The sequence below is a fragment of the Festucalex cinctus genome, chromosome 10 (assembly GCF_051991245.1).
Source record: "Festucalex cinctus isolate MCC-2025b chromosome 10, RoL_Fcin_1.0, whole genome shotgun sequence".
In the NCBI taxonomy this organism is placed as follows: domain Eukaryota; kingdom Metazoa; phylum Chordata; class Actinopteri; order Syngnathiformes; family Syngnathidae; genus Festucalex; species Festucalex cinctus.
In genome coordinates, this window is record NC_135420.1 from 23,436,651 (window position 1) to 23,463,386 (window position 26,736).

General features: G+C 40.2%; 1 protein-coding gene across 2 annotated transcripts in view; it reads left to right on the forward strand.

Annotated features, from left to right (window-relative positions):
- The first annotated feature begins 9,035 nt into the window (after nt 1-9,035).
- Nucleotides 9,036-26,736, forward strand: part of scfd2 (sec1 family domain containing 2) — a 93,742-nt gene continuing 76,041 nt past the window's right edge. Inside the window, exons 1-4 of one of the 2 annotated variants that reach the window (XM_077535239.1) lie at nt 9,036-9,150; nt 12,984-13,190; nt 13,545-14,148; nt 14,906-15,074. In XM_077535239.1, the coding sequence (XP_077391365.1) occupies nt 9,103-9,150; nt 12,984-13,190; nt 13,545-14,148; nt 14,906-15,074 (1,028 nt within the window). In that variant the 5' untranslated portion in view covers nt 9,036-9,102. Of the gene's footprint in view, nt 9,151-11,578; nt 11,726-12,983; nt 13,191-13,544; nt 14,149-14,905; nt 15,075-26,736 lie in introns of those variants that run through there. The other variant, XM_077535240.1, reaches the window with a different exon arrangement.

Below are 26,736 nucleotides of genomic sequence, written 5' to 3' on the forward strand. Positions count from 1 at the left end.
CACTTATAGCAGCATTTCTCACAGAACTAAACTGACATATCCAACTTCTGACGTTAACCTGACACTGCTTTTGACGCAGAACTCTAATAATCATCCCACTTCTGACAGTATTTAGCATACAAATCTACTCATCATTCCACTTCTGAAATCCCTAATCACAGATGTTGTCTCACCTTGCAGAATTCTACTAACACCCAACGTCTGATACCATTATTTAGTGATCCCACTTCTGACACCGGAGGTAACCATCCCACTTCTGACACTATTTGTCACCGAATTCGACTAACATATCTCACTGCCGACACCATTTCTGACCAAACTTTACTCATCATCCCACTTCTGACACCATTTATCAGCATCAGAACACCTTGCCAGGTAAACGATGTTCTTTCCCTCCCCTGCTTTCCATCCGGTTTTTTTATATATATATTTTGTAGCTTCTCTTCCCATCCGTCTGTCTCTGGAGGTTAACAAGCAGGAGTCCCCCCCCCCCCCCCCCTGTCAAACGCTAAATATGGACGGCGCTGGCGCCAGGAGAACCTGCTGTTCCTAATATCCCGGTGGGAGAAGTTGAGCAGAAGCAGCAGCAGCAGGGGAGCGGAGATGTTGCACACGTGCGTGTCAAGAGAAGCTAAAAAGGAAATGATTCATAAAGAGAAGAGAGGAGAAAGTCCTTGACGGAAAAGAAACCGCATGAGCGCAGGACAGTCAGGGAAAGCCAACTCGATCGTGTGAGTTGCGAAGCTTTCCAGCCAACCGCTCGCCGCTGACCTCCAACGGGTAAATCAAAAGCTCAAATTGAGAGTCCGCAGACGGGCGGTGAGCGAGGGAGGGAAGGAAGGACGGACGCGCGACTGATAAACAGCAAAGCGGAGGCGCAACGCGCTCGGTTGTCTCTCCGCCTTATTTGGGCATTTGTAGCCAAGGACAGAAAACGTAAACAGGACAACTTCCAAGTTTGCGCTTGTTGACTTGTGGACCACCAACAAGTTCACATACCAAAACTGCATGTGCTGTTTTGGAAAAGCTGCCTCCAAAATGGCGCTCATAGATTGGAACGAAATGTCAAACTTGTCGGGTGCAACTTCTGACACCAACAAGCATACCCACTTCTAAGACTATATATTGCAGAACCCAACTAAACCTATTTCACTTTTAAATCATATATTACAGATTGCTGCTTACGCCTTACTTCTGACACCACTGATTGTGGAACCCTTCTAATTATCCAACTTCTGACACCAGTTGAGTTGTGGTCTACAAACCATTCCACTTCTGAAAATACTTTACTAACCTCTCAGCTCCTGACACTGTTTATCATTGAACCTACGCCACTTCTGACACCGTTAATCACAGAATTCTACTCATCAATCCAACTTCTGAAACCATTTTTCGCAGAATTAAACCAACATTCCACTTGTGAAACAAGAGATATCTTCAAAAGTGTCCCATTTCTGACACCATTTATGAGAGAACTCTATAAACATCCTACTTCTGACACCATTTCTCAGAGAACCTTACAAATTGTCCCACTTCTGACACCAATGATCACACAACTCTGCTAACCACCTCGCTTTTAATATCATTCATCGCAGAACTCTGCTAATCATCCCACTTCTGACACAATACCTCACAGAACTCTACTAATCCTCCCACTTCTTGCACCATTCATCATTTAACTACACTAGCAGTGCAACTTCTGACACCATTGACAAACCATTCCACTTCTCCACTAGTTGTCATATAACCCTATGTAGCACCCCACTTCTGTCACCATTTATCACAGAACTCCACTAACTGTCCCACGTCTGAGATATGTTTTTCACAGAAATACACTAACCACCCCACTTCTGACACCTTTGATCAGAAATGTGTACCAACTGTCCCATTTCTTCTGCATTTATCACAAAACACTCCTAACACACATCTGACATTATGATGATTATAATGCACCTCTATGAACCGTTCCACTTCTGACGCCATTCAACATAGAAATACACAAATAATCACACTTCTGACACCAATTTGTGACGCCAATGGTCACAGAACGTCTTTTGAGAAACGCTTTCCCTAAAAGTTCGACTTGAGATGTTTAGACTTCATTTTTATTTTCACAACAAGATTAAAAACACATTGAACTTTATCTGACTTTTTAAAGCTTTAAATGGATTAAATATCAACTTTTTCGACTGTGCATATAAGACTGAAGACAGTTGAATGTCTTAAATCTCAATCTCGCCATAAAAAAAAAATCTCATAACAAATGTTGATTTTAAATCTCCGGCTAAGACGTCTTGTGACGTTTAACACGGTCTGTCGAGCAGCTGCGGCCCTCTGATCATGAAACCAATCATTTCTTTGGTCCCGGTCCATCTTCGCGCACTATTCTGGGCTCATTCAATCCATGCTCGCTGGCCGTCAGCCTTCACTTACGCACACACGTGCACACAACATTCGTAAGACCCAAACGAGAACAATGCGAGCGGGAGCGCAGGAAAAAATGGTGCCGGCATCACAAGTTGGTATTTCTGCTCTTAAATTTACGGAGCTGCTCCCGTTTGAGGCTGACGGAAGACATGTGGGCAGGAAATGACTGACTTTCAAAATGTATACTTCTGAGAATAACTTTATATTATATTCTACAATACGGAGCCAAGAAATACGGCTTTCCCGTAAAAGTAGATCAAATAAAATAGCCAAAAAAAAACAGCCGCTCTCCTCACTTCTTGCACCCACGCATACATGTCAGCGTAATAATTAACTGTCCCGTTTCTGACATCATTACTGTGCAACTTCAGGCACAGTTTGTCACAGTACTTAAAAGAAAACAAACTAGTCATAAATACTAACTTATCATCTCACTTCTGACACAAAACTGAAGTGGGATGGGGATGGTTCCATGAGGTACATCAAATAATACAAATATTTGTGATACTCGGTTAGTCAATATCAGCTGAAAAAATCGCTACTTCAGCATCATCCGTAAACGGATACTTCACTTATTTAGCCCATTAAAGCAATAAAACGTTAATATTTTGTCGATAATTAATTTGATACTTTTATTTTTTTTATTATTATTTTAAAAAAAAAACATTTTGCAACTTGCTGTCAACTGAAAATGACATCACAAGGGCTCAGGTATCCAATCACAGCTCAGCTTGTGAATGTCACATGACCAAACCTAGAAAACAGGTGAGCTGTGATTGGTTGCCTTGAGCCCTGTCATTTTCAGTCGACAGCAAGTTGCAAAATGTGTTTTTAAAAATAATGAAAGTATCAGATTTATTATAGACAAAATATTGTTTGACTGCCAAAAATGGCTAAATAAGTCAAGTATCCGGTTAAAATGTAAATCATATTTTTAAGATAGGTTTTCATCGAAAGCCCTCTTTGACTTGTAGGCGCATTTATGACCGTTTTTTTTTTTTCTTCTTCTACCGTTAGCGGCAGCGTTCGCAATATGTCTTTCATTTGAGGAAACGCCAGAAGAAAGAAGGGAGCGAGCCAACATGCAAACAGACGAATCCGAGCGCACAACAACGGCCTTCAAAGCTCACTCGTGTTTGAAGTGACTGGCTCCGCGTCAAAGGGTCTCTGTCCGTCCGTCCGTCCGTCCGTCTGGATGGATGGACGGACGCTGGAAGACTTCAGAGTCAACCGCAGGTGAAGTCAAGCTCCTTTAATGGAATGCTTCCCAGCACACGTCCAAGTGAATTCCATCACAAGCGTATCCACTTATCTGATTTATACTCCATCTCCTTTAGTTTTTTTGGGTTTGGTTACAAAATAGGAACTCTTCAGTCGACAGAAATATTTAGTAAAGTTGTAAAGAACTCAAAAGGGTATCCTTGGGATACTTTTGTAAGGTGCCACCATACTTATAAAACAGCCAAATGGTGTCATCTCTAAAAAATAAATAAATAAATGAATAAATAAATAAAATGAAAATTTAGAAAATAGTATATATGTTTTTTTACATATTCTTTAAACAAATTCATGATTTGGATTTTTAAAAATAAATAATTACATTTTCCAAAAATGTCAAAGTCCATATTTTTATGTTGTCAGAAAAAGAGAGATGAAAGGTAGGTGAAAACATATTTAAATTATCTAAAAAGTTACCATAAAATATCTCAAAAGGAAGATGAAAAGCAGAAAATTACCAGAAATTGTCCATGAAATTGCCAAAAATATCAGAGAATTACATTTTAAAACATTCACTGCCAGCCCAGCAAAAAAAATGCATCATTTGACATATTTTTCCGTCAACGGCAGTGAATGAATTAAAAAGCAAAAAAAAGAAAACGTTCAAAAAGTAACCATAAAATGTCTAAAATCAAAAGAAGGCAGAAAATTACCATAAAATGTCTTTGGAATTGCAAAAAAATAAAAAATAAAATAAAATAAAAATAAATTTTTAAAAAGACAGAAAAAAAGTAACTATAAATCGCCCCCCCCCCCCCCTCCCCCACAAAAAAAAAAAAAAAAAAAAAAAAAAACTCCCCCAAATTACCATAAAATGTCTTTGGAATTGCAAAAAAACAAAAAAAAAGAATAGTCAGAAAATTGATTATAAAATAAAATACATTTAAAAAACACAGAAAAAAAGTAACTATAAAGTGCCCCTCCCCCCAAAAAAATATCCCCCAAATTACCACAAAATGTCCAAAAAATTGCTCAAAATGTCAGCATTGACAGCAAAAAAAGGCAAAAAAAAAAAAAAGACATAAAATGTCCAAAAAGAGAGGCAGGAAATTACCATAATATGCCCATAAAATTCCCAGAAATTTGACAGAAGAGAAAATTCTTAAAAAGCATGAAAAAAAATTACCAAGAAAAAAAAAAAAAAGACTAAATCCAAAAATGGAAGACAAAAGGCTGGAAGAAAATGAATGTATTTGTACTGGATGCTGCTCTCATATTTTTTATTGTGGTGCAGCTGTAATTAGCTCTTGGGGCTAATAGACTAACACGAACACACCGTTTCCTTCATCACAATGTTCAAATATTTTGCAGGCTTCAGACAGATTTATTTTGTTATTTATTTGACCTAAAATGATACTTTTGACAGTAGGTAACACATGCAACAAACCCCAAAATTGTTATTTGGCTTTCGGTTTTAACCACCTGCGAACAAATGTCAGACAGCAAGATTGTTAGTTGGCACCCTTAAAAATATTGTGTCGAATGTGGTCAGAAGTGGGATGCAATGATGTTAGAAGCGAGTACTGTTCATCCGCCCCTGTTCGCGTTCACTTCAAGCACTCGTGTACTGCGGCATGACGCTCTCGTGGGTCAAACGAGGGGACGTGGGAGACCGATGTGCGTGACAAACGCACATCGGAGATATTAATAGATTGTTCTTCCCTCCATCCGAATGTCACCCATTGTGTTGTGCGGGTGCGTGCGTGTCCTACATCATACTTCACACCTCCACACAAACACGCATGCACATCCATGTGTAGAGGTTGCGTTCTCCTCTCCTGCCATGACGAATGAAAGTGATCCTGACTATTTTTAGCGAGGAACCGTGAGGATTTGCTACCGCTTGCGTGTGCCATCACCGAGGTTCACGCTGCTAATGATGCCAGTGGAGTGAGTGTAGTATTCACTAGGGATGGGCGAGTACCGATACCAGGTATCGGTATCGGGCCGATACCAGCTTTTTTTCATGTACTCGAGTACTCGTGACGCAGACGAGTACAAGCGACCGATGGCAGAAGGGGGAAGACGTTAAGTGAGTCCTCCTTGCCTGTAACTGGCGCTAGCTTGCAGCAGTTTTTCACCAAAACTTCACCGGTTTGACTATTGAAGACAATTGAAGAGTGACTGTGCTGTTTTTTGTTGTTGTCAAAGCTAAAGGAAATATATTTGTTTACAAATATCTTTCAGTGATTTTTTTTTTACTTGTCAAAATGTACTACTGGTATCGGCAGTTGGTATCGGTGAGTACTGAGGGTCTGAGTATCGGTATCGGTCTGAAAAAAAGTGATATCGAACATCCCTAATATTCACATACATGCATTTATGTGAAAAAAAGATGTTTGCGTCAGATGGTATTTGATTTTTAGTGCTGGTGAAGCAGCCAAACTAGAATGGTTAGTTTGTGTACTTTTGTTAATAGGATATGGCATGTGGGGTCCCGCAAGGGTCAGTCCTTGGACCCCTTTTCGTTCGTGTCTGTTACATATGGGTCAAATGCTTCAAAAAGCCAAAGTTGCCTATCATTGTACTTCACTTATTTTATTTATCCCTACAGACCAAATAGCTGTATCAATATCCCTTTACATCAGGGGTGTCCAGAACAGGGGCACACAGGGGTCACTATTTGCCTTGTGACTGTTAGCAGTTTTCAATAAGTAACTGTACATTATATCAACAATTTATAATTGCTTCATTGACTTTTTACCATGTTTAACACGTTCACTGCCATTGACGGAAAAAGATGTCAAATGATGCATTTTTTGCTGGCCTGGCAATGAATGTGTTAATAAATAACTTAAAAAAAAAAAAAGAATCAAAGTGGCCCTTGCAGCTTTCTATTTTTCTGTATGTGGCCCTCAGAGGAAAAAGTTTGGACACCCCTGCTTTACATTCTCATATGTTGTCTTTGCAGGCCCTCGAGGGCGATCGTGTTCAATTTTGGGGTTCAAAAGGCCCCCTTGGAGAACCTCCCGTGGGTCACCTCATGCACGCATGCAGCTGCAAAAATGACTGATTTGCAATTCGGGGTGCACAAGCTGCAGTGTCATAATAAACAATCCTGTGTAGGATGGTGCGCATTAGGGGGGCTGGGGGGGGGGTTGTAAGTCTTCCTGAAACCAGGTGTGCATTGAACCTCTCTGGAGCGAATCCACAGACGATCCAGGAAGGCTTCACAGCAAGAGCACATCTTTATCTTCAAAAGATCCCGAAATAGAATCTCTATTTTTATCTCATCCGAGCCTCCTTCACCCTCTGTTAGTCGCCATGTTGCCAGCAGGTGAAGCCGTGCCAAGAGTCCACTAAATACACTTCAAGTGCCAAACATCCCGCAGACGGCACTTTTTAAAGAGCTTTTACATCACTTTTATCCATAACGCTCCATTTTTCTTTAAGTTGTAGTGCCTGCCTTCTTTTTTTGTGTGTGATAAAAATAGCCCCCTGCAAGGAAAAAAAAAAAAAAAAAAAAAGCGCTGACTCTGTCGTTTTTGCCGGGAGAAATGTGCTGAACAGGCCCGCCACAGGGACCTCGCCAGAAGCAAAATATAAGAGAGGCAAATGTATTTTTCGTCAGATGTTTTTGTTTGTGAGTTTGGTGTACAGTAGATGTCATACAAGGTTGAGCGTCAGCGGCTAATTGCTAATTGCAGTCCCCCCCCGAGCCCAAGAACGTTTGCAAATATTGCTTTGGTTTCTGGGTCACAAAGACAGGATCCCCGGGTACAATGGTGGGAAGTAACAAAGTACTTCAGTGGGTCCACAAGGTGTAAGGCCCCAGGACCGGATGGGAATCTTCTGATCTGTTAAAGATCACAGCTATTGAAATGGTTACAGCCATCCATGTTGTATGTTACTAACTGGCTTTTCCTTTGTGACGGGTTGTAGGGTGAAACCGGGGCTATTTATACTTTGATATATTTCTTGGAATCAATACATCATATATAAACAAAACGTATACCAGATGAAAGACCAAAATCTTGAGTAATTTTTTTGTATTCATGTCATTTTTGTACTTTGTGTCAGTGCAGAGTTATAAGCCATCAAATAGAGGGAGTGAACATGTGACATGTTACCCCACCAATGGGTAAGATGTCACGTTGGATTTTACAACTAATAAAACAAGGACAAAATTATCCTCGTTCTCTTATTTTGTTTTGTTTATTTGCTTTTACAGCCAGAGAAATTGTTTATCATTGATCTTGACAATTTACCATCGTCATTGAGCAAACTTTAAAGTAAAATATTATGAAATAAATTTAAATCCTTAGGCTGACATGTTGTTCATAGCTCTCAGACTCAAATATCTGTTTTGCTTCCCTTAAACTGGAAATTTGAGATTGAATGTAATTTAACGAGTCAACATGATTTGCTGCCTGAATTTGTCTATGTACGACGCCTGGCGACCTCAGCAGACTGGCTCGAACCATTCTGCTGCGTTAGATGTTGTGGTTCTTCAGCTATTTGAGTCATCTTCAAATATAACCAGGCTATGTGAATGTGAGTGGGAACAGAGCAAAGCATTCGTCATTGCAAACAGAAGCAGTTCTTCATTGGAGAAACTATATGATAACATACCGTATTTTTCGGATTATAAATTGCATTTTTTTTTTCATAGTTTGGCCGGGGGTGCGACTTATGTGTGAAATTAACACATTATTATATCATTTCACGTCATTTTCACACTAAACCGCAAGAGGGCGCTCTAGGCCTGTGTTGATAAGTTCAACATTGAAGAGGGAGCGGCCATCGTCTAGCTCCCGAGTTGGGGGAGTTGTTTAAAAGTGACACCGAGGATGAAGATTTCATTGGATTTAGTGATTTGGAGTGAAACTGATTGTTTGGTGAACTTGTTAGCATGTTCTTTATGTTTGAATAACTTGTAGTGATGGGAACATAATTCACCCACGGAACGTTATGACGAAGTGAGGAGTTCCGGGTGGGAAGGTTTTGTTATGTGGAAAAGGAGAGTTAGCCTGTTAGCTTCTAGCTGAGTGGGGAGTTGCTGTTAAGACCTCAGAAGCTGATGTCAGTAAAACGTAAGTAGCAAAATGGCTGGCTCCATGATATTGATAGAAACGGCTGGATTTTGCTTCATAACTCATATTCCACAAATGTAATATTAATCAGAATGTCATGTAGACTAGTGAGGTCAAATATAACACATTATTGTCAATAAATGTTTAAGGTTGACTTCCCCTTTACAGCCACTTTCAATGAAAGTCATATAAAATTGTGTTCCCACTGTGTCGGCGACAGTAGCGGTTCACCTCACGCCGCCGTGAAATCTATCAGCTCCATCTCCCAGTGTGCAAATGTGAAGCAAGAGCGCCAAGAAGCCACGCAAGCACATTTGGGCTGCTATTAGCCCCGAGCAGTTAGTGCTCGCATACGCTGCCAAGCATGCAACTTTGTGCCCCTCATCAAACATTCACTGCGAGAGCACCACAGGTAGGAAACAATTACTCACGCTAACTGCAGCGTGTGTGCGTGCGCTCGTGTGTGTGTAGTCCACAGTCTCGGGAGTTTTGAAGTTTTGCTGTAAAACTGCCACATAAAACAAAAGTGAATTAAATATTGTGTATAAACCAAAAAAAAAAGCTAAATGTTCAACAAAACAGAATAATTTACCCTAACGAAAATCCAGTAGCATGATGCTAACGTACCTGTACAGTGCAAAGTACCATTGATATGCTAATGAAATCGACAAAGCCATTATGTCGCGTCATAATAAGTTTTTGTGTATTAGTTTGTGGACTCCCAAGCTATGATTCACAAACCCAATTTTTAATTCACGGGACTTGTGACGAACGTTGCACTACGCTAGCTCTTTTTTTTTCTATGTTCGTCATTGAACCACTATTATTCTTACTTTGGTTTCAAGCCGTTCGGTGGTCCTCGTGTGGCCGAAAAACTGCTGTGAGCCCCCCTCACAAGCTAAGCAGGGGTCTTTGTGGAAAGAAAAAGAAAAGAGAGGGGATGGTATCCAGATGTGCGTGGCTGCTTATGCCTTCAAAGGAAGCCCTATGTGTGCGTGAACTGATTGTGTTGCAACATGGGCATTAATTTTAAAAAAAAAATAAAAAAAAATAAAATCAAGGCCGATTACAACAGAACCTTTGACTCAAGTCTGTTTATTAGAAAGGAAAAGTGAGTAGACTCTGGGAAATGTGTTTGAAAACTACTCTCTGCTACTCTCACTTGATATTTACTGTCAAGCTAAAAATAAAATGACATTATATTTAGTCTTCTATCTTAACACTAATTAAATTTGTTGCCATTCTATAACCCTTTGACACGTGTAGAAAGACAATGTAACAGTAATCACAGTCATATATTCTTGATCCTCTGCGAAGAACGACTAATCTTAGTCGTATCATCTAGCGAGATCAGCACAAAAGTTGATTTGAGATGCGACTTTGTTTTGAGTAACAAGCATGGTCCTGAAAAACTCGTGTCACAAGGCACCACTTTGAGAAACAAATCTCGGAATTCACTTTACAGGGTCTTTAAACGAGATCACTGTTAGCCAGGACTTTAGCGCCATCTTGTGGCAATTTGGGGGGCTGCGGAAAGAGACTAGTAAAATGCACAAATTTCGCAACTTGGTGAGTTTTCCAATAAATAGCAGGAGCAAGGTTAAACAGAAAAAAATAAAAATAAATAAACAAAACAGAAAATACTGTAGGTTAATTTGTGAATGGAGAACATGATTTCAGAGTCAGGAGTTTGAATTTGTATTAAAGTGTTTTGGACACCATAGTTTAGTGGCTATTTCGTGTTTAAACTATTAATATAAACAATTCTAATTCATTTCAGGACTGTTTGCACTGGGTCTAACCCCAGCAAGCGTTCACAGTGCTTGTACCACCTCAATTATTTCATACGAGCTAAAAATAGGCCGCCCCACAGCGGAGCTAAAGCGCCATCAGAGGAAAATCACATCAAGTCCGTCTCTCAGGCTGCGAGAGGTGTGTTGCTAAAGGACGAGGCAAGAGAATCGAATGTTAGCCAATTGTGCGTTGCTACAAATTGAATTGGCCGCTGCACATCATCCACTTTGAGGCTGGTAAACATGAATTGTCGTCTCCAATTTGGCGCCAGCGCTTTGTGCAGTGCGGCTGCTTCTTGTGCACTCAGCAAACAGCAGTCAACTTTTCATAGAAGAAACACATCACGCTTAGTTGTGTGGCTAAATGTGATGGGTTTTTTTTTCACAATTTAAATAGGATTGAAAACAGACAATCATTGAACTCTGGGGGAAAAAAAATGGCAAGAGTTAGGATATATCGCGTCCGCCTAAAATGTCAGATGTGCATTTATGTAACGTTGTTTTTTAACAGATAAAAAAACAGGACACGTCCTAATCTCGCTCCCTTACGTCCCCGCAACAACTCCCGCGGCTCCATTAACGCATTAAAACTCCTGAACTGGGTCATCTTGGCTCGTCTTCGCCAAACAGGCTCTTTATAGTCATCACATTCACACCCCCGCCAAGCATGTTCACACACACACGCATGCACACGCACACACAGATGGGACACTAACCCCTTTCTGTCATGAGGAGTTAGTCAAGAGTAGGGGATAAAAATAAATCAGTGGTACCTCCACTTACGAGTGAACGGACTAACGAGTTTTGGAGATATGAGCCGTCGCTTGACTGATTTCATGTCTTGAGATGTAAGCAAAAATTTGAGTTGAGGTTGAAGCAGCAAAAAAGCAGGAACAAATTTTCAAACTGCTTTTTTCAAGCTGTTCATGGTCACTCCCACCTGCATTTTACTCTGAAACTAAGTAAAGTTAAACTCTTTATGGCTTGCCCCACTGTTAGCCGATATTCTCCCAGACTTTAGGGGGCAGTGTAGACCTTCTATGGCATACGAACAACACTTGCAGAAAATTTGAAATTTCACACGTAAGACAGTGGTTGCTTAAATGACGTATTTTTGCCGCACTTTGGCTTCACGGATGCGTCAACCATAAACCAAGCTTAATGCGAGCTGGCAAACCCCTCCAACAGCAACAGGTAAGCCGTGACCTTCGCAATGCGAGCTCGAGGGCACTTTAATGTCAATTTCAGTCGACAGCAGAAGGCAGCACTCGATCAAAATGGCAGCGTTCTAAACTTGGTGAAAACAGTTGGATTAATTTGCCCAATTCTTATTCCACAAATAAATCAGAATATCAAAAGTGGAATTTAGGTGAGGTTGCTTTTCTCCTATGTTCTGATTTTACCTGAATGCACCACAGTTCAATGGCAAACACATCCAGTTGGAAGTATTAATGGAATGCAGCCCGGTGTAGAGGATTTAACGGGACTTGAATTAGCCCCCATTGTTCCCCGCATGATTGCTTTCAGCATTAGATGCATTTCACAGGACTGCCGTTGCTCACATATATTGCAGCTATAATGAGCTTTAAAAGTGAAATACGCCTCACTACAATCCACTTATGTTATGAAATAGAATGGCAGCAGAAGGAAGGCATGTTAATTGCAATTAAGCCCTCTTACCTATGATGTATTATGCTGAAAACCATACAGTGGTCAGAGTATTAGGCACATAAGTACAATCCATATAGTACTGTATTTAACAATATGTTTGTTGTTATAGTTGTGTGCGTATAGTATAGTATAGTATAGTATAGTATAGTATAGTGACAGCCCAAAGGAGTTGCAATTTAATCACTAAAAACATTTTGAAATAGGTACATATAATTTTGACAAATAATAAATTTCCATACATGAGAGGCAAATAAGGCACTTCATTAATTATGGGTATACTGTATAAGATAAATAATATAAAATAAATGTTAAGGAAAATAAATTATTTAGACAAGAAACAAGAAATATCAAAATAATAAGAACTGTATATTGATTTGATAAGATAAATACAGTTTATAAAATACAGTAATGACATGGAGAGAATTCTATAGTTTAAAATGAAATCAATAAAAAATAAAAAATAAAAAATAAAATACTGCTTGGACCTCTGTTGCTCATCTACGTGTACCTAATGAAGTATCCAGTATTTTGCATTCAAATGTGGCCTGAACATATAATAATAATATTGTAAAAATATCTATCTATCTATCTATCTATCTATCTATCTATCTTGCTGTTGCATAATACTGCTTCGCCATGGCAACGCTGCTCCGCAGCTGTGACGTAGAATACACGCGACGCAGCACTGACACGTCATCAACGCGTTTGTTTTCTTCCGGGCTGAGCTGTCACTCGTTGAGCCGCCGTCTCTTCTCGTGTGGCCGAAATGCTTACTCCGGAGGCGGTGTGGGACTTCCCGGTGCAAATGTGGGACCGGGTTCTGGCCAAGGTGAACCGGGCGGTGGTCTTCATGGACGACCCCTGCGCGGAAGTCCTCCACTGGAGCGCCGGCGGTGCCGCCGCGTTGTTCGACGCCGGAGCTCGAAACGTGAAGCAGTTCTCCAGCTTCGAGTCGTGTGGCGAGGACGAGCCCAAGGCGGTGTTTGTGGTGAGCAATAATAAGAAAAACAAACGGTTTGGCTGGATAACGTGCCATGGGAATTGTGAGGCATACGTTCGAGGTATTGTAAGGGGTGAAGTGGAAAGCATAACTCAACTGCAAGTTAACCTACTAAAGATGAGTAGAAGTCAATAAAGGAAGGTAAATATCTGTAAAAGACGTGAAATGGCCGTTAAATTGTTGTCATTTGTTCACAAAGTAACTGAGTAATGTTATTTCAAGAAATGTGAGTTATGAAAATGAATTAAATAGAGTTCCGTTATTCATTTTTGTATAAATTAACATGCAGTAGGTCAAATTGACCCATGCCCATTTATGGAACTTGACATTTTCCATCTCCAGGTGAGCACCTTGTTGAAGGGACGCACCGTGGACACCCTAAAGGACATCATCTCGCTCAGCCACCTGCAGTACTGCGTAGTGATCACGGCCGTGTCCCACCCGCTGCACCTGCTCGCCAACAACGTGGCGCCGTCGGCGGACTTGGACGGCGCCACGCCCGTCTTTGAACAGCTGGAGGACAAGCTGTGCGAGTGGATGGGCGACATGAACTACACAGCCGAGGTCCTGCACGTGCCGCTGTCCTTCGCCCCCGTGTCACAGCAGCTACTCCTGGCGCCCGCCTTCGCGCGCCTCTTCCCGCTGCTACCGCCCGATCTACGCGCCCTCAACGCCAAGCGGCCGGGCAAGAAGCGCTTCGCCAGCCTGCTGGATGTGGACATGCACGCGCTCCCCGCCGAGCTGCAGTTGGAGATCAAGGCGTTGACGGGGGCATTGAACGCCCTGTTTGAGGCCACCGGCACCAGGGAGGAGAGCTTCGCTGTGGGCCCCATGAGTCGCCTCATTGCTGGGGAGCTGGCAGGTCACCCCCAGGCTAAGAACCGTAGGAAGACGGCTCCCAATAAAGCCTCCATCATCTTTGTGGACCGCACCATGGACATCACGGGTACATCTTGTTTCTTGTCCAGGTCACTTGTAGTGCATATAAAAAGTCTAAACTCCCATTTTTAATTTAGGGCCTAACATATGGATATCTTTTAGGTCGACGCCAACTACGACATTTGGAAAAATAAAATTCTGAAAATGTATTAATCTGCCTATTAATTAAGAAAATATCCAAAATAAAATAGCTTATTTTTTGCTACCTTAACACAACAATAAAGATATGAAATACAGGCAGAACTTTTGACTCTAACAATATACATTGTCATGTCATATATCATTTACGTTTGTCTGATGTTTTAATGTGTAAAAAAAAATGTAAAAAAAAAAAAAAAAAAAGCAATTAGAAAAATAATCGGCAGTTTATTGTCGATTAAAAAAATAAATAAAAAAAAATAAGAGCTAATATCGGCCTAATAAATTGGTCAGCCGATTACAATTAATGTAACTAATAACTTCATCATATCAGTTGTTGAGAATTAACCAATTACCGTACATTCAAATTCATCTTAAATGGGAGTGAGAACATACCTGCCACAATTTGTGCCTCTGATTAACACCAAATAAAGTTCAGATGTTCTTGTAGGCTTTTCTTGACTATTTTTCTTTTTTTTTGCATTCTTGTAGAAGCCTGAAGGTTTTATAAAATAATGATCCTTGCAGATAATTTGTGTTTCATTATAAAAATTACAATATATTACTTGTGAGAGACATTCCCTAAGACTGTTTTTTTTTTTTTCCCCTGCTGTGAAAAAAAAAAGGTGCTGTCGGTCACCATGGTGACAGCCTGGCAGAGAAGATATTGACGGCGCTGAAACCTCTGCCGGGTCACGTGACGGACGTGCAGGTCGACATGCGAGAACTGACTGGCGTGCTGATCGGTCCAGGTTCAGAGAATTGCGTGGCACCGGGCTGCCTGGCACAACCTCAGTGAGTCAAATATTTATTATTTTATATTTGTTTTTCTTTTAGCTTTTTGTGATGCTGCCACACAAGGATAAATAGTGCTAATATATAATGGCCACATACTTCTTTTTTTTTTTTTTAATAGGTTTACTCCTCCCACCTACTTTAAACACATTTAAACGTATTTAAGCAAAAGGGAATTTAATTTTATACTTGGACACCAAAAACTGTTATTTGAAAGCCCGCCAGCTCAATGCGTAACATATTACGCATATATAAGAAAAAAAACAATGGAATGTAACCACAATTTACCACTGACAATACTTATAATCATTAATCTAATAATAGTTGCATTGACTGACCCCAAATGCACATATAACATCATTCGTGAGGATTTTTTTGTTTCCACTTGAGAGCCTATAACGTTCACCCGCGCACCGAATGGGACTGCTTGTCATATACGAGCACCACAAGTGAGGTGCCAGCGGTTGCGTCAAGCTATGCGGCCAACACGTGTTGTACATGGCCGAGATCGGGCCCACATCATTTGTTCCATTCCCGCCTCGCCCCATTCATGTGGTCGCAGCGAGACTGGGACCGAGAAGACCTCTTGTGGCTTTTATTGCTTTATTAGTCCCTGCAAGCGAACACAGGAATGCATGACGACGCGTACACAAACACACTTAAGTGAATGTACCGCATATGCAAACGCTGTATTTCAGCACCTGCCTTCATTTGAGGGTCAAAAATAGCTTTAAATTAAAAAGCAAAGGTGGAAAAAAAAAAACATACTGCAAATTGAGTGCAATAGATTTGCCTGAGATTCAGTTACTTAGTAATTTGTGATTATAAAATGTAATTCAATAATTCACTGAAACTAAAATGACATTAAAGTTAATCGGTAATGTAGTAATAATAAAAAAATAAAAAATAAAATAAAAACAACACTTGCTTATATAGATGATTTGCTGCTACATCACGTCTATATTATATAATGATTTTTGAAGAAATTAAACTAATTTAAGAATTAATAATGTTTTTTAAACATCTGTATGGATGTATCTTTAAATGTGTGTGTATCTGTATTGGTAAATAAAAATATAACAATACAAAATAGATTATGATTATGAATCCAAGTTTTCCACATGGTTGGATATGAGCTATCTTGTTTCTTCGGTCAACAAAACTAGTTGAATTATTAGTAGTTAATTCCCCACAATCAACAGAATTCCTCATGATCAATTACTCAACGATGACTATGCCCAGCATCCTCATCATCAACCGTGTTTTGTTTTATTGTTTACAGCACATGAAGGTTTTGAGGTCGGGCATATCCCCGCATTACAGCATTAACATTAGCATGCTCTTAAGCAACAAGGAAGCAGGATCTAGTCTGGAGCAAACAGCTTCATACATCACCTCCTAAATAGGGTATTTTCTCTGGTGTTGAGTGAATGATGTCACGTTCATGTTAGCATAACCTCTTCGTATGCCAAAGTCAAGTAAAACGTTGAGATGTTTTTGATTTAGTTGGTTCAAATCTATTAAAAGCAAGATGATGTGGAGTGTGTGCAGTGCACAACCATAATGAGCGATCAGCTTGAGTGTTATAGTCTGGCATTTTGCAGAACAGATGTCCCAGTCGAGCCTCGTCGCAGATGTTCGCTAAGGAAAACATGGCAACAAAACGCAGATTTCCCAATTTACTCGAGTGCTGTGTTTGAGACAATGCTCTTTAATGTTCTTGTGCAAATCCTTTCAAAGGAAGCAGCTTGTGTTTGTTTACGCCAACATGCACGTCAACTTAAAAATAACGCAATTTCTTTTACGGAAAAACCCCCCAAATAAACAAGACAGTCTATTGATGTTGCACTTCCATAAAAAGAAGACAATCTATTTATATTGCAGTTAACAAAAAGAAGACAAACAGTTGATGTTGAATATTTCTACCAAGAAGATCAAATGTTAATATAATATTGTACTTTCATTAGAATAACTCCAAACTTTTCACTTTCCCAAGTTGGTGACGAATTGATGTTGCACCTTCATAAACAGACAAACCATTAATGTTGCCCTTTCTAAAATTAAGATAAAATTGATTTTGCTCTTTTCTCAAAAGAAGACAACCTACAAATGTTGAACTTTGTTAAAAAGACGGATTATTGATTGTTACATTTCCCAATGAAAACAATGACAACATATAATGTTTGTTTCACTTTCCTAAAAATAACTCGTTTTATGTTGTACTTTCCTAAAAATTGATTTTGAAGTTTTATAAAAAGAAGACCAACTATTGGGTGCATGTTTAAAAAAAGAACACAATTTAGTAATGTTGCACTTCCCCAAAATTAAGACAAACTAAGGATGTTGTGCTTTCCTAAAAAGATGACAAAAACCATTGACATTGCACTTTCATGAAAAAAAACAACAACAAAAAACATTGATGTTGCAATTTCTTCAAAAGTCGCACTTTCCTAAAAAGAAGAAACATTTTGATGATGAACTTTCCTAAGAAGACTAGGAATTATTTGGTTTTGCACTTGCCTAAAAACTATTGAGTGCACACATATAGAAAGAAGACAAACAATTGTACTTTTCCAAAAAGAAGATAAACTAATGATGTTACGCTATGTCAAAAAAGAAAAAGGAAAAAAACACAAAACATTGACGTTACACTTTGTTAAAAAGAATATGGATGTTTCGCTTGTCAAAAAAAAAAAAAAAAAAAAAAAGGAAGCACATTAAGCTGTTCAGTATTATGAAATATTTTTTTGCCATGAATGAGCTTTAAATTCCACGAAAGAAAGAAAATAAAACGGACGCACTGCTGCACCTCATTAAACCTGGTGGTTGTCTCTGCGCCGTTTCGCGTCTCTGTGAAGCGTTTCCTCCTACTGGATGTTGATGTTGACACACCTACGCTATGATTTGTCCGGTTATTTTTAAAACTCACTGTGTTTTGACGAGGGCTTTTCTGTTGTTGTTAAAAGTTGGGTTAGCGTAGCAGGATATTTCCTTCGAGTGATTCCAGGTTATTTGCGGAAATTAGCATGTCCTCCGTCCCCAAATACTTGGTGGGTGGTGGGTAGACCCCACACTTACTTTGCAATTACCATCATTTTTTTTTTTTTTTTTTTTTTTTTTTTTGTGTGTGTCTGTAACCTGTCAGGGGGATTGTTAGGCCTTGACAACCCCGCCCTTGACCTTGCGGTTCCGCCGTGTCTCTGCGCACCTTTTCTCAGGGTTTCCTGAGCTGTCGAATAAACCCAAAGTGCAGAGTTGAATAAACGTGTGCCATGTGGAGTGAAAGTTTGCGGTCGGCTACCTTCGCCGCCACGTCTGTGCTGTGCTTGGCTCCGAAAATCCTTTCCTCGCCCTGTGTGGTGCGTCTGTATCCCACTGGAAGAGGGCACCGAGTTTCCCCTCAACCTGGCTCCTCCTCGGACCTTGATCCTGTTTGGGGGAGTGTGTGTGTGTGTGTGTGTGTGTGAGAGTGCATGGGTGGCCAAGGTGGAGATCTGGTTCCGCGTATCCGACCGCACCCTCGCCATGAGGAAACATACGGTGGGGCTGCCATCTCCCTCAAATGTGCCTGGCATATTGCGCAGAATGAAAAACACCTATTTCTGTTCCGCACTGGGGAACACAAAAAAAAATTGCCGTTTTGGCATCATGTAAAGCAGAGGTAGACGTGCTAATGACAGACGAGCTCTAAGAGATGAAGGAAAACTGGCCACACTCATTGTGCAGGCTATATTTAAGGTTGCGTGTAAGATTGGTGTGAACGGTACAAGCACAAATTTAAATGTCTTTCACACAGAGATCCGGCAAAAGAAAAAAAAAATCACACCAGCGCCTTAATAGTTTTGGTATTTATTGGCCTTTGCCAATCCAATGAAGTGACAATGAGATGCCAATTTGTGAAGTATCAAATCAATTTCCCCCATTAAAATGAATTGAAATGTCTTGAATTTGTTCCATTACACCCCGAAAATGCAATTTTTTTTATTCAATAAAAATAGCACTATATAGTATAAAAACTTAATAGAAATAATTAGGGATGTCCCGATCACATTTTTTTGCACCCAAGTCCAAGTCACTTGAATTTGAGGATTTGCCGATACCGATATTCGATAAAGTTTGTCTTCTTAAGGCAAATGCAACAATTGTGAATGTAATGACCCCACGTACTGTCGTATCTGTGTGTTGAATGCGTGCCTCTAATGGGTGTGGCTTACTGAGTGACATCAGGAGCTGCGGCCATGTTGGTCTGTTCGTCCATTTGTGAGCGTCTGGGTGTGAGTGGTGGTCGACAGTAGCTCCTTGTGAGTGCTTACATGTCCTATGTGGCTGAAAGTGCATTGGTGACTTTGGCTCTCCTTGCCCACATGTGAGGGCATTGCAGTACACTTTGGTTTCACTCGAGCGGGGGCATATTTGTAGCTGGTTTGTACCTTAAATTTTGGATCACGCTACTACTTTTTGTGACTTCTTGTTTTGTGGTGAGGTTTTTCTATTGTGGGCAACACTGTATTTTGTTAAAATCGACTGAAGGTTCTCATGTTCTATCCTACAGGGTGATTTGTAAGTTCTGATTTGCCTTTCCTTCCACAAAATTACCTTTTGTGTGTTGCGTGTCTTATCTCTGTCATAAATTAAAGATTAAACTAAAATAGTATTTTTATTAATTAAAAAATCCACCCTTTATCATATCAACACTGAACCGTGCCAGGTTTTTTTTTTTTTACTTCTAAGATGTTATCAGGCTTTTAATCAACAGCGATGGCTTCAACTTCAGATGAGACAGATATCAAATATTAAAAAAAAAAAAAAAGTTCACGTCTTAGTCGTGCTGTTGGCCTCCTCACATGCTGAGGACGTCGACCATGTGTGAAGCCAGCGCAGCGGACGGCTTTCACCTGAGCAGCTTGTTCCCGTCAAGCCCCAGATAACATAACCTTGTTTTTTTTTTTGTTTTTTTTTTTGTGCATCCGTTTGATGCTCTTTTATTGCGTTTCCACCAAAGGACAGTACTGCACATTTATTCCGAAACAGCCGGATCAAACATCCGCACAGATAACGCTTCAGATCCTCTTGCCCAACTCCTTCAAAGAGCCCACGCTGTTGCCTTTCATTGGAAATGATAAAAAGCCCCCCTCAGACTTCCTCCGGAGTGCTTACAATAAAGCCTTCTTCACTTCATTTTGTATTAATAGCAATCGTAGCATTTACTTGCATTTACTGTGAATCCTTACAAGTATATAATGATGTTTGCACCCTCACGATATTGTAGGTTTTGAAATATTCATATTTAATGGGTTTTTACTGGGGGGGAAATGAAAACCGATTTCAATCGGGAAAAACTACTTTCGACAAGAATCTCGTTTGTATCATACCCTCTTGAACTGAGTCGTACCTTTTCAGGTCAAATCATTATCCCATTGAATCTAATCGAATGGAATTGTTCCACTTTAGATTCTACCGTCCTTGAATTGTACCCTATTGTATCAACATACGTATCGAATCGTCTTTTATTGGAGTGCCACGTTGTCCTGCAACATGCTAGTCAGCAATGAGGCTCAACACAAGGAGTCATGCGTTGACAAACTGACTTGAAAATCGGACTTTGCACAATCAGGATTTTTGGAGCCGTTAATTGATCATCAATCAATGAGTTTTAAAAAAAACAAAAACGATCACTGATCCAGTGACAAGATGGACCAATATGTCTATATGTCAATGTATTTTGTTTATGTACTGTATATTAAAAAAAAAAAAAAAAAAAAAAAAGACTTTACACTAGCAGGATTTTTTAGGTTAATCAGTGATCAGTGAGTTTGGGGGAAAAAAAAAATACTCACCGATTTTGATCGTGTATCTGTACTCAACAGTCGACCCCTGTCGTAGTGAAAATCACGTTTAATTGACGTCCATTGAAATGCAGTGGAAAAAAAATATAAATGATACTCCCCAAATTGTTTAAAAAAACGCAATGAAGGAAAAAAATGCTTGAACATACCTCATCTTTCAGTTTTTTATTTTATTTGTATTTTTTTCAGTTTTTGCTGTAATGTCTTATTTTTCTGATCCAATCAATGACATAATTGATCATGCAAATTATGACATCACAGTGGTGTCCTAGATAGGTTGTTGACGCTAACTCGCTAAGATGTTTTGCCGATGCCATCTAATGTATGCGAAGATTGAGGATCACGGTGGATGATCATTTCGAGGATTTGAAAAGTTCGAACCCGATCGACATGTCCATCATCACAAGAACCATGAAAAAGTCTCGTCTGCTTGAAAGTGAACACCAAGTCGGCCATTTTTGTTTGAAGCAGCCATTTTTGGGTAAATTCCAAGGCACTTGGGAGCTCCTGCGATGGGATTGGACCAGATAAGCCCCAATCAGAAGCAGGGATCTGAGACAAATGGCTGAACACCGTCCAATCGAGGCAAATCTAATCGTCAATGTTTGATGATCATTTTGAGGATTCGCCATGAAAAAGCAGGCACGAGGGGCTATTCGTTGCATTCACGTTTTATTTGTAGTCGTGTCTCCCTTCTTCTACTCACATCCTGCTGCAGTCCCCGCCCCTCCTCAATACCACCCCCATCCATAAATCTGCTGGGTCATTTCTCTGTCGCTCTTGCCAGGACACACAGACGCTCAATGCTTCTGCCTCTCGTCTCCTCCTGTGGCACATCTGTTGCACAAACTTCACAGTGCAACATCTTTCGGATCGTCTTCATACACCGGAGCACATTTGCCGCGCAGTCGGTTGCGTTATGGTTGCCATAACGTTCGAGGTGTGACGTGCGTAGGTGCTGACACGCTCCAAACGTCCCCCCTGAAAAGACTTCAGCGCCGTGCAGCTCTGAACTTTCCCAGCTGTCAACAACAGACAGGTCAACAAGCGTCTGAAATGAAAGGCGACGTAAAAGCTGTGTTGTTTTTGGACAGGCCTCGCGCAAACACATGTTCTCACTCCAGTTGCGGTTCCTCCTATGCTTTTTATTGGACCCTGTTTTTTTTTTGGTTGTGTTCTGTTGCCCGTTACAAAGAAAACGTAATTGTGCGTCGCAGCTGCGGCAGATAGCTCAGCCAAACGGACAACATTATTCTGTTAGAGGTGAGCGGGAAAATAAAAGCTAATAGAGCCCTACGAGAAATTTGAATCCCGTCCCGGAATGTTGTTTAGGGATGGTATTTATTCTGTGTGACTCACTCGTGAATCATGACATGAAGTTTTTATGCAAGTACAAGAGTGCGTCATACATAAATGAAGACAGTCCGAGCGCCCCTGATGCTGTACGATCATCGGAATTTCATCAAATGTCCACAAAAGTACACCTCTAAAGTCCCTTTTTTGAGTTGTCCCATTCTATGGTCGAGCATGGCCGTTCTTAACAGGTGTGTTGTTTGACGTGAAACAGGCAAACGCCTCCCTCAAATCGTCGCCTCCCTTTTCCCATTTCCATTTTTTTCATTTTCTTGACCACTTATTCCTCACAAGGGTCGCGGGGGGTGCTGGAGCCTATCTCAGCTGGCTTTGGGCAGTAGGCGGGGTACACCCGGGACTGGTTGCCAGCCAATCGCAGGGCACACAGAGACGAAAAACCATCCACACTCACAAGCATACCTCCATTCCATAGCGCCCGCCGCCCAATTAACCTGCCAAGCATGTCTTTGGAATGTGGGAGGAGACTGGAGTACCCGGAGAAGTCCCACGCAGGCACGGGTAGAACATGCTAACGCCACCCAGGAAGGCCGCAGCCTGGACTTGAACCCGAGCCCTCAGAACTGGGAGGCGGACGTGTTCACTACTCATCCACCCAAGTAGTATTAAAAAAAAAAAAAAAAAAAGAGAAACTTTAGGTATCAACTGTGCTTAGCCCATAACTAGATTTGAGCAACTTGGCTATCGTGTGAAAGTGTAAAAGTTAGAGGCGCAACAATTAATCGACAACTAATCTATTTAAAAATGAATCGACAATTATTTTTAATGATCAGTAAATTGTTTAGATATCTTTTCCAAATGCTCACAATTTCAGCTCCTCAGTAAATATTTTCCCATTTATGTAGTCCTCCATGAAAGTGGACTGATTATCTTTGTTTTGAACCAAAAAAAAGCTTTTACTTCGAAAATCAATGGATAGTTAAAAAAGTCAGATTGATTTCCATTTGTGCAGTTCTAGCACCCTCTAGTGGCTAGTTTATTAGTGCAATTTAATTTTCATTAGGGATGTTTTGGCCTTCTTTTTTTTTGTGCTCTTTTTTTTTTCTTACAATATTGTGATCTTTTTTAAATATTGCCAACTCCCCCACAATATTGTGATAATTATCGTATCGTGATGTTTGGATATTGTTACATCCTTACTTGTTAATTTTTTACAGCGACAGTTTGGTGAAATTCTTTCAAAATCCAACCAAACCCAAACTAACCACTCTTCGAGGTTCCTCCGTACTAAAAAGAATAAATAAATCACAATACATAAAATGAATTCACACACAGGAAACAGAAACATTCTTCTTTGCCTTCTCACACACTTCCAGGAACAAATCCCACCTAAACCCCCCACCCCCCACCCCCCCACTCATTAATGCATGCAGACAGTCATCTGTTATTTCATCACTGAAATATGCCGACTCATTCCTCCTCCTGCTTTACACTATGTGATGTTCAGCCACCTTTTGTAGCGCTCACACTTTCAGCACTAAATAGGACGAGTAGGAGTGCAAGAGTGCCCCCTTTAGGCAGGTTTATAGCAAATTTGTCAAACACCCCACCCCAAGTGCTCCCAAGTTGAGTGTTGCTCACCTAGTTTGGGGCCATTATGAACTTCGGCTTGAAGCCCCGCCCCCTTTTCTGACCAAATGGCCCAGCAGGGAAGGCGTCAAGGGGTGATGTGTGTGCGTGTGGTGAAGGGTGGGCACGGAGCCAAATGAGAACCATATTTCATCCATTCTTTCGTCCTGAGGGAACACACGCACACACACTCAGATGTTTTGCAAACACGCTAGAAAAGAAGACGTACGCGTCCTCGGACACGGTCGAGTCGAGGCGTAGCATTTGAAACACGTCAAACACGCGGGATGTTACTTCACGATTTGCCCCCTCCCTTGCCAAAAAAAAAAAAGTGGAAAAAAAGAATAATAATGTTCTCCAGAAATGAAAGCATGTCATCGGTCTGGACTAACGTCTGGAATTCCCCACAACTTAGGCAAGCGTGCGTATTGTTGGGAAATAGCTGATTTATATTTGTGTATCTTTTTTTCGCAACAACTAAACAGACTGTCGTGTTTGCTGTTTTTTTTTTCTGTTTTGTTTTACTCGTCTGCAAAGATGGCGGCCATCCGAGTGCGATAATCCCCCCCCCCCCCCCCCCCCCACCCCAACTCCTTGTCCAGCCCTGAGGTCTGGAACAGATTACATCTGATATTAAACACATGGCAGCAGTTAGAAAGCACAAAAGATGACGATGACGAAGAAAAGGAAAAAAAAAAAAAAAAAAAGGCAGCACATTTGTCAACAAGCGCCCCCTCTCTCCATCTATCTCCACTCGCTCTTTGTCCGCTTCTCCCGCTGCACGCCGCCGTCTCTGAATATTTTGTAAGAGAGACGTAAAAGACGGGAATGTTTTTTTTTGTTTTTTTTTTGTTTAGTCCCCCCGACAGCAAACTGTCAGTGCTGCAGGAAATCAAAGAGGCGAAATGCAATAAATATGTCATCGGTGTTTGAATTCTCTTGAATGAGATGGAGTGAATTTGGATTTCCTTGGAATGGTTTCCAATTCATTTGGATTTGGAGCACGTGACTAACAGGTGTCTTTTGGACTTAGTTTTCGCATATCTGTAGAGAACCCAGGTTTCTCGACCCACCTGCGACAAGTCCAAATCCGCAATATTTTTCTAGTTCTTTCTTACGATCCCCATTAGCTTCGGCTAAGTGGTTGCTCGTCTTTCTGGGGCCCTCAGAATTTATACAGCAAAAACTTACAAAGGTTAAAAATACTCTATTATTAAAAAGCATTAAAAAGTCATTAACTGGTTTATGCTGAAATCAAGGCCTTGAATAGCATTTAGAAGCATTAAATACGATTTTGAGAGGCATACAGATTTTGAATGCATTTTTTTGTTTTACTTTAAATGCAACATTGGGCAAAGGAGTCACTATTACACAATTAAGCAATAAAAAAAATGTAATAAAAAAAGTTAGATGTATTTGTAGAAACGGATGACTAGTTGTAATTTACAATGGACAAAATGTCTTGGAATTTACGAGTTGCTTCAGTCTACCAATTGATCTGAGTAAGAAAAGAAAAAAAATAGTGTTTCTTTCACAAATGTCCAACATAAAACACTAATGCCACCTAGTGGCAGCAGATTACCTCAACACAAATCTATGACTCAATGTTTCGTACTAATTTAATCCGTAACCGTTGACTGTAACTTCATGAAGTACTATAAAATTACTGTATCAATGCACTAAAAGATACAACCACATTGGCATTTAGTAGCCATATTTGCCCATTTTTATGTTAATTGACAAGAGTTTAAAGTCCCATTTTAATCACTGTCAGAAATCTGTGTAGCCCCATTTAAGCACCCCGACCCCCAGTCCTCCTTTATCTACCAAGCCGCCCTTTAGCCCCCGGAGGAAAAATAAAATGTGCACCTAACTTTAAATTCAGCTTTGGCTGCTGTATAATAATAATAATAATAATAGTAATAATAATATAGCAGGGAAATAATCTATAGGCTACTTGTTAAGTCTCCAGACTTGTGCTTTGGGTTAAAACTTGCAATTGTTAATTAGGATGTCTTTGGAGATTTGCACTTGAATGAAAACGTGTTCTTATTTATATAGGCAATATATTAGGCAAAATCTGGTCATTTTCCTAGATGTTCATTCTGGCAGATGTTGATAGTGTCGCACACACGTCCTGTGCTAAGGTCCCATTAGCGAGGCGGATCAGAGTGTTCTGTAAGCGAGGAGATAAGGAGACCAGGGAGAGATGCTATCAAGAGGAGCTTTGCTCTCCGCAGGCTCTGACACACTACAACAGTATTAACATGGATGGAGAGAACATTCCAAATGTTGAGTCAGTGTTCATTCGGCCTTTTTTCCTGTGCGGGGTCCCGCAGGGGAGTCGACACGCTCTCAATCTCAGACTGACGAGATCCCGTCTCATCTGTCTTGTCAATGTAAACAACACATCTGTGCAATACGTGAAAGAATTCCACTGCACTGTTACGCCCTTGATTTGTCAGTTTACCTGGAATTGTGTGTGAGGCGGCTACACGTTAGGTTCATTTCAGACTCTTGATTGTCTGTAGGTTTGAATGTGAGGGTGAAATGGTAGTTTGTTCCCTGGGATTGACTGGTCAACCAGTCCAGCATGTACCGGTTGGAGGACCAAAACTGCCAAAATTCAAAATAAATAAATGACTAAATGATTACATAAATGACTCAAAGTGAAAATAAAAATGAATATAAAAGAATATAATTCGAAAATTATATCCCAAAAAATAAATATAAATGGAAATAAACCAGTTTTCGGTTTTTGTCATTTATTTATTTATTTAGTTTATTTATATCATTTATTTATTTATTTAATAATTTATTTATGTATTTATTTAGTAATTTATTTATTTTTTTCATTTATTATGTAGTCATTTATT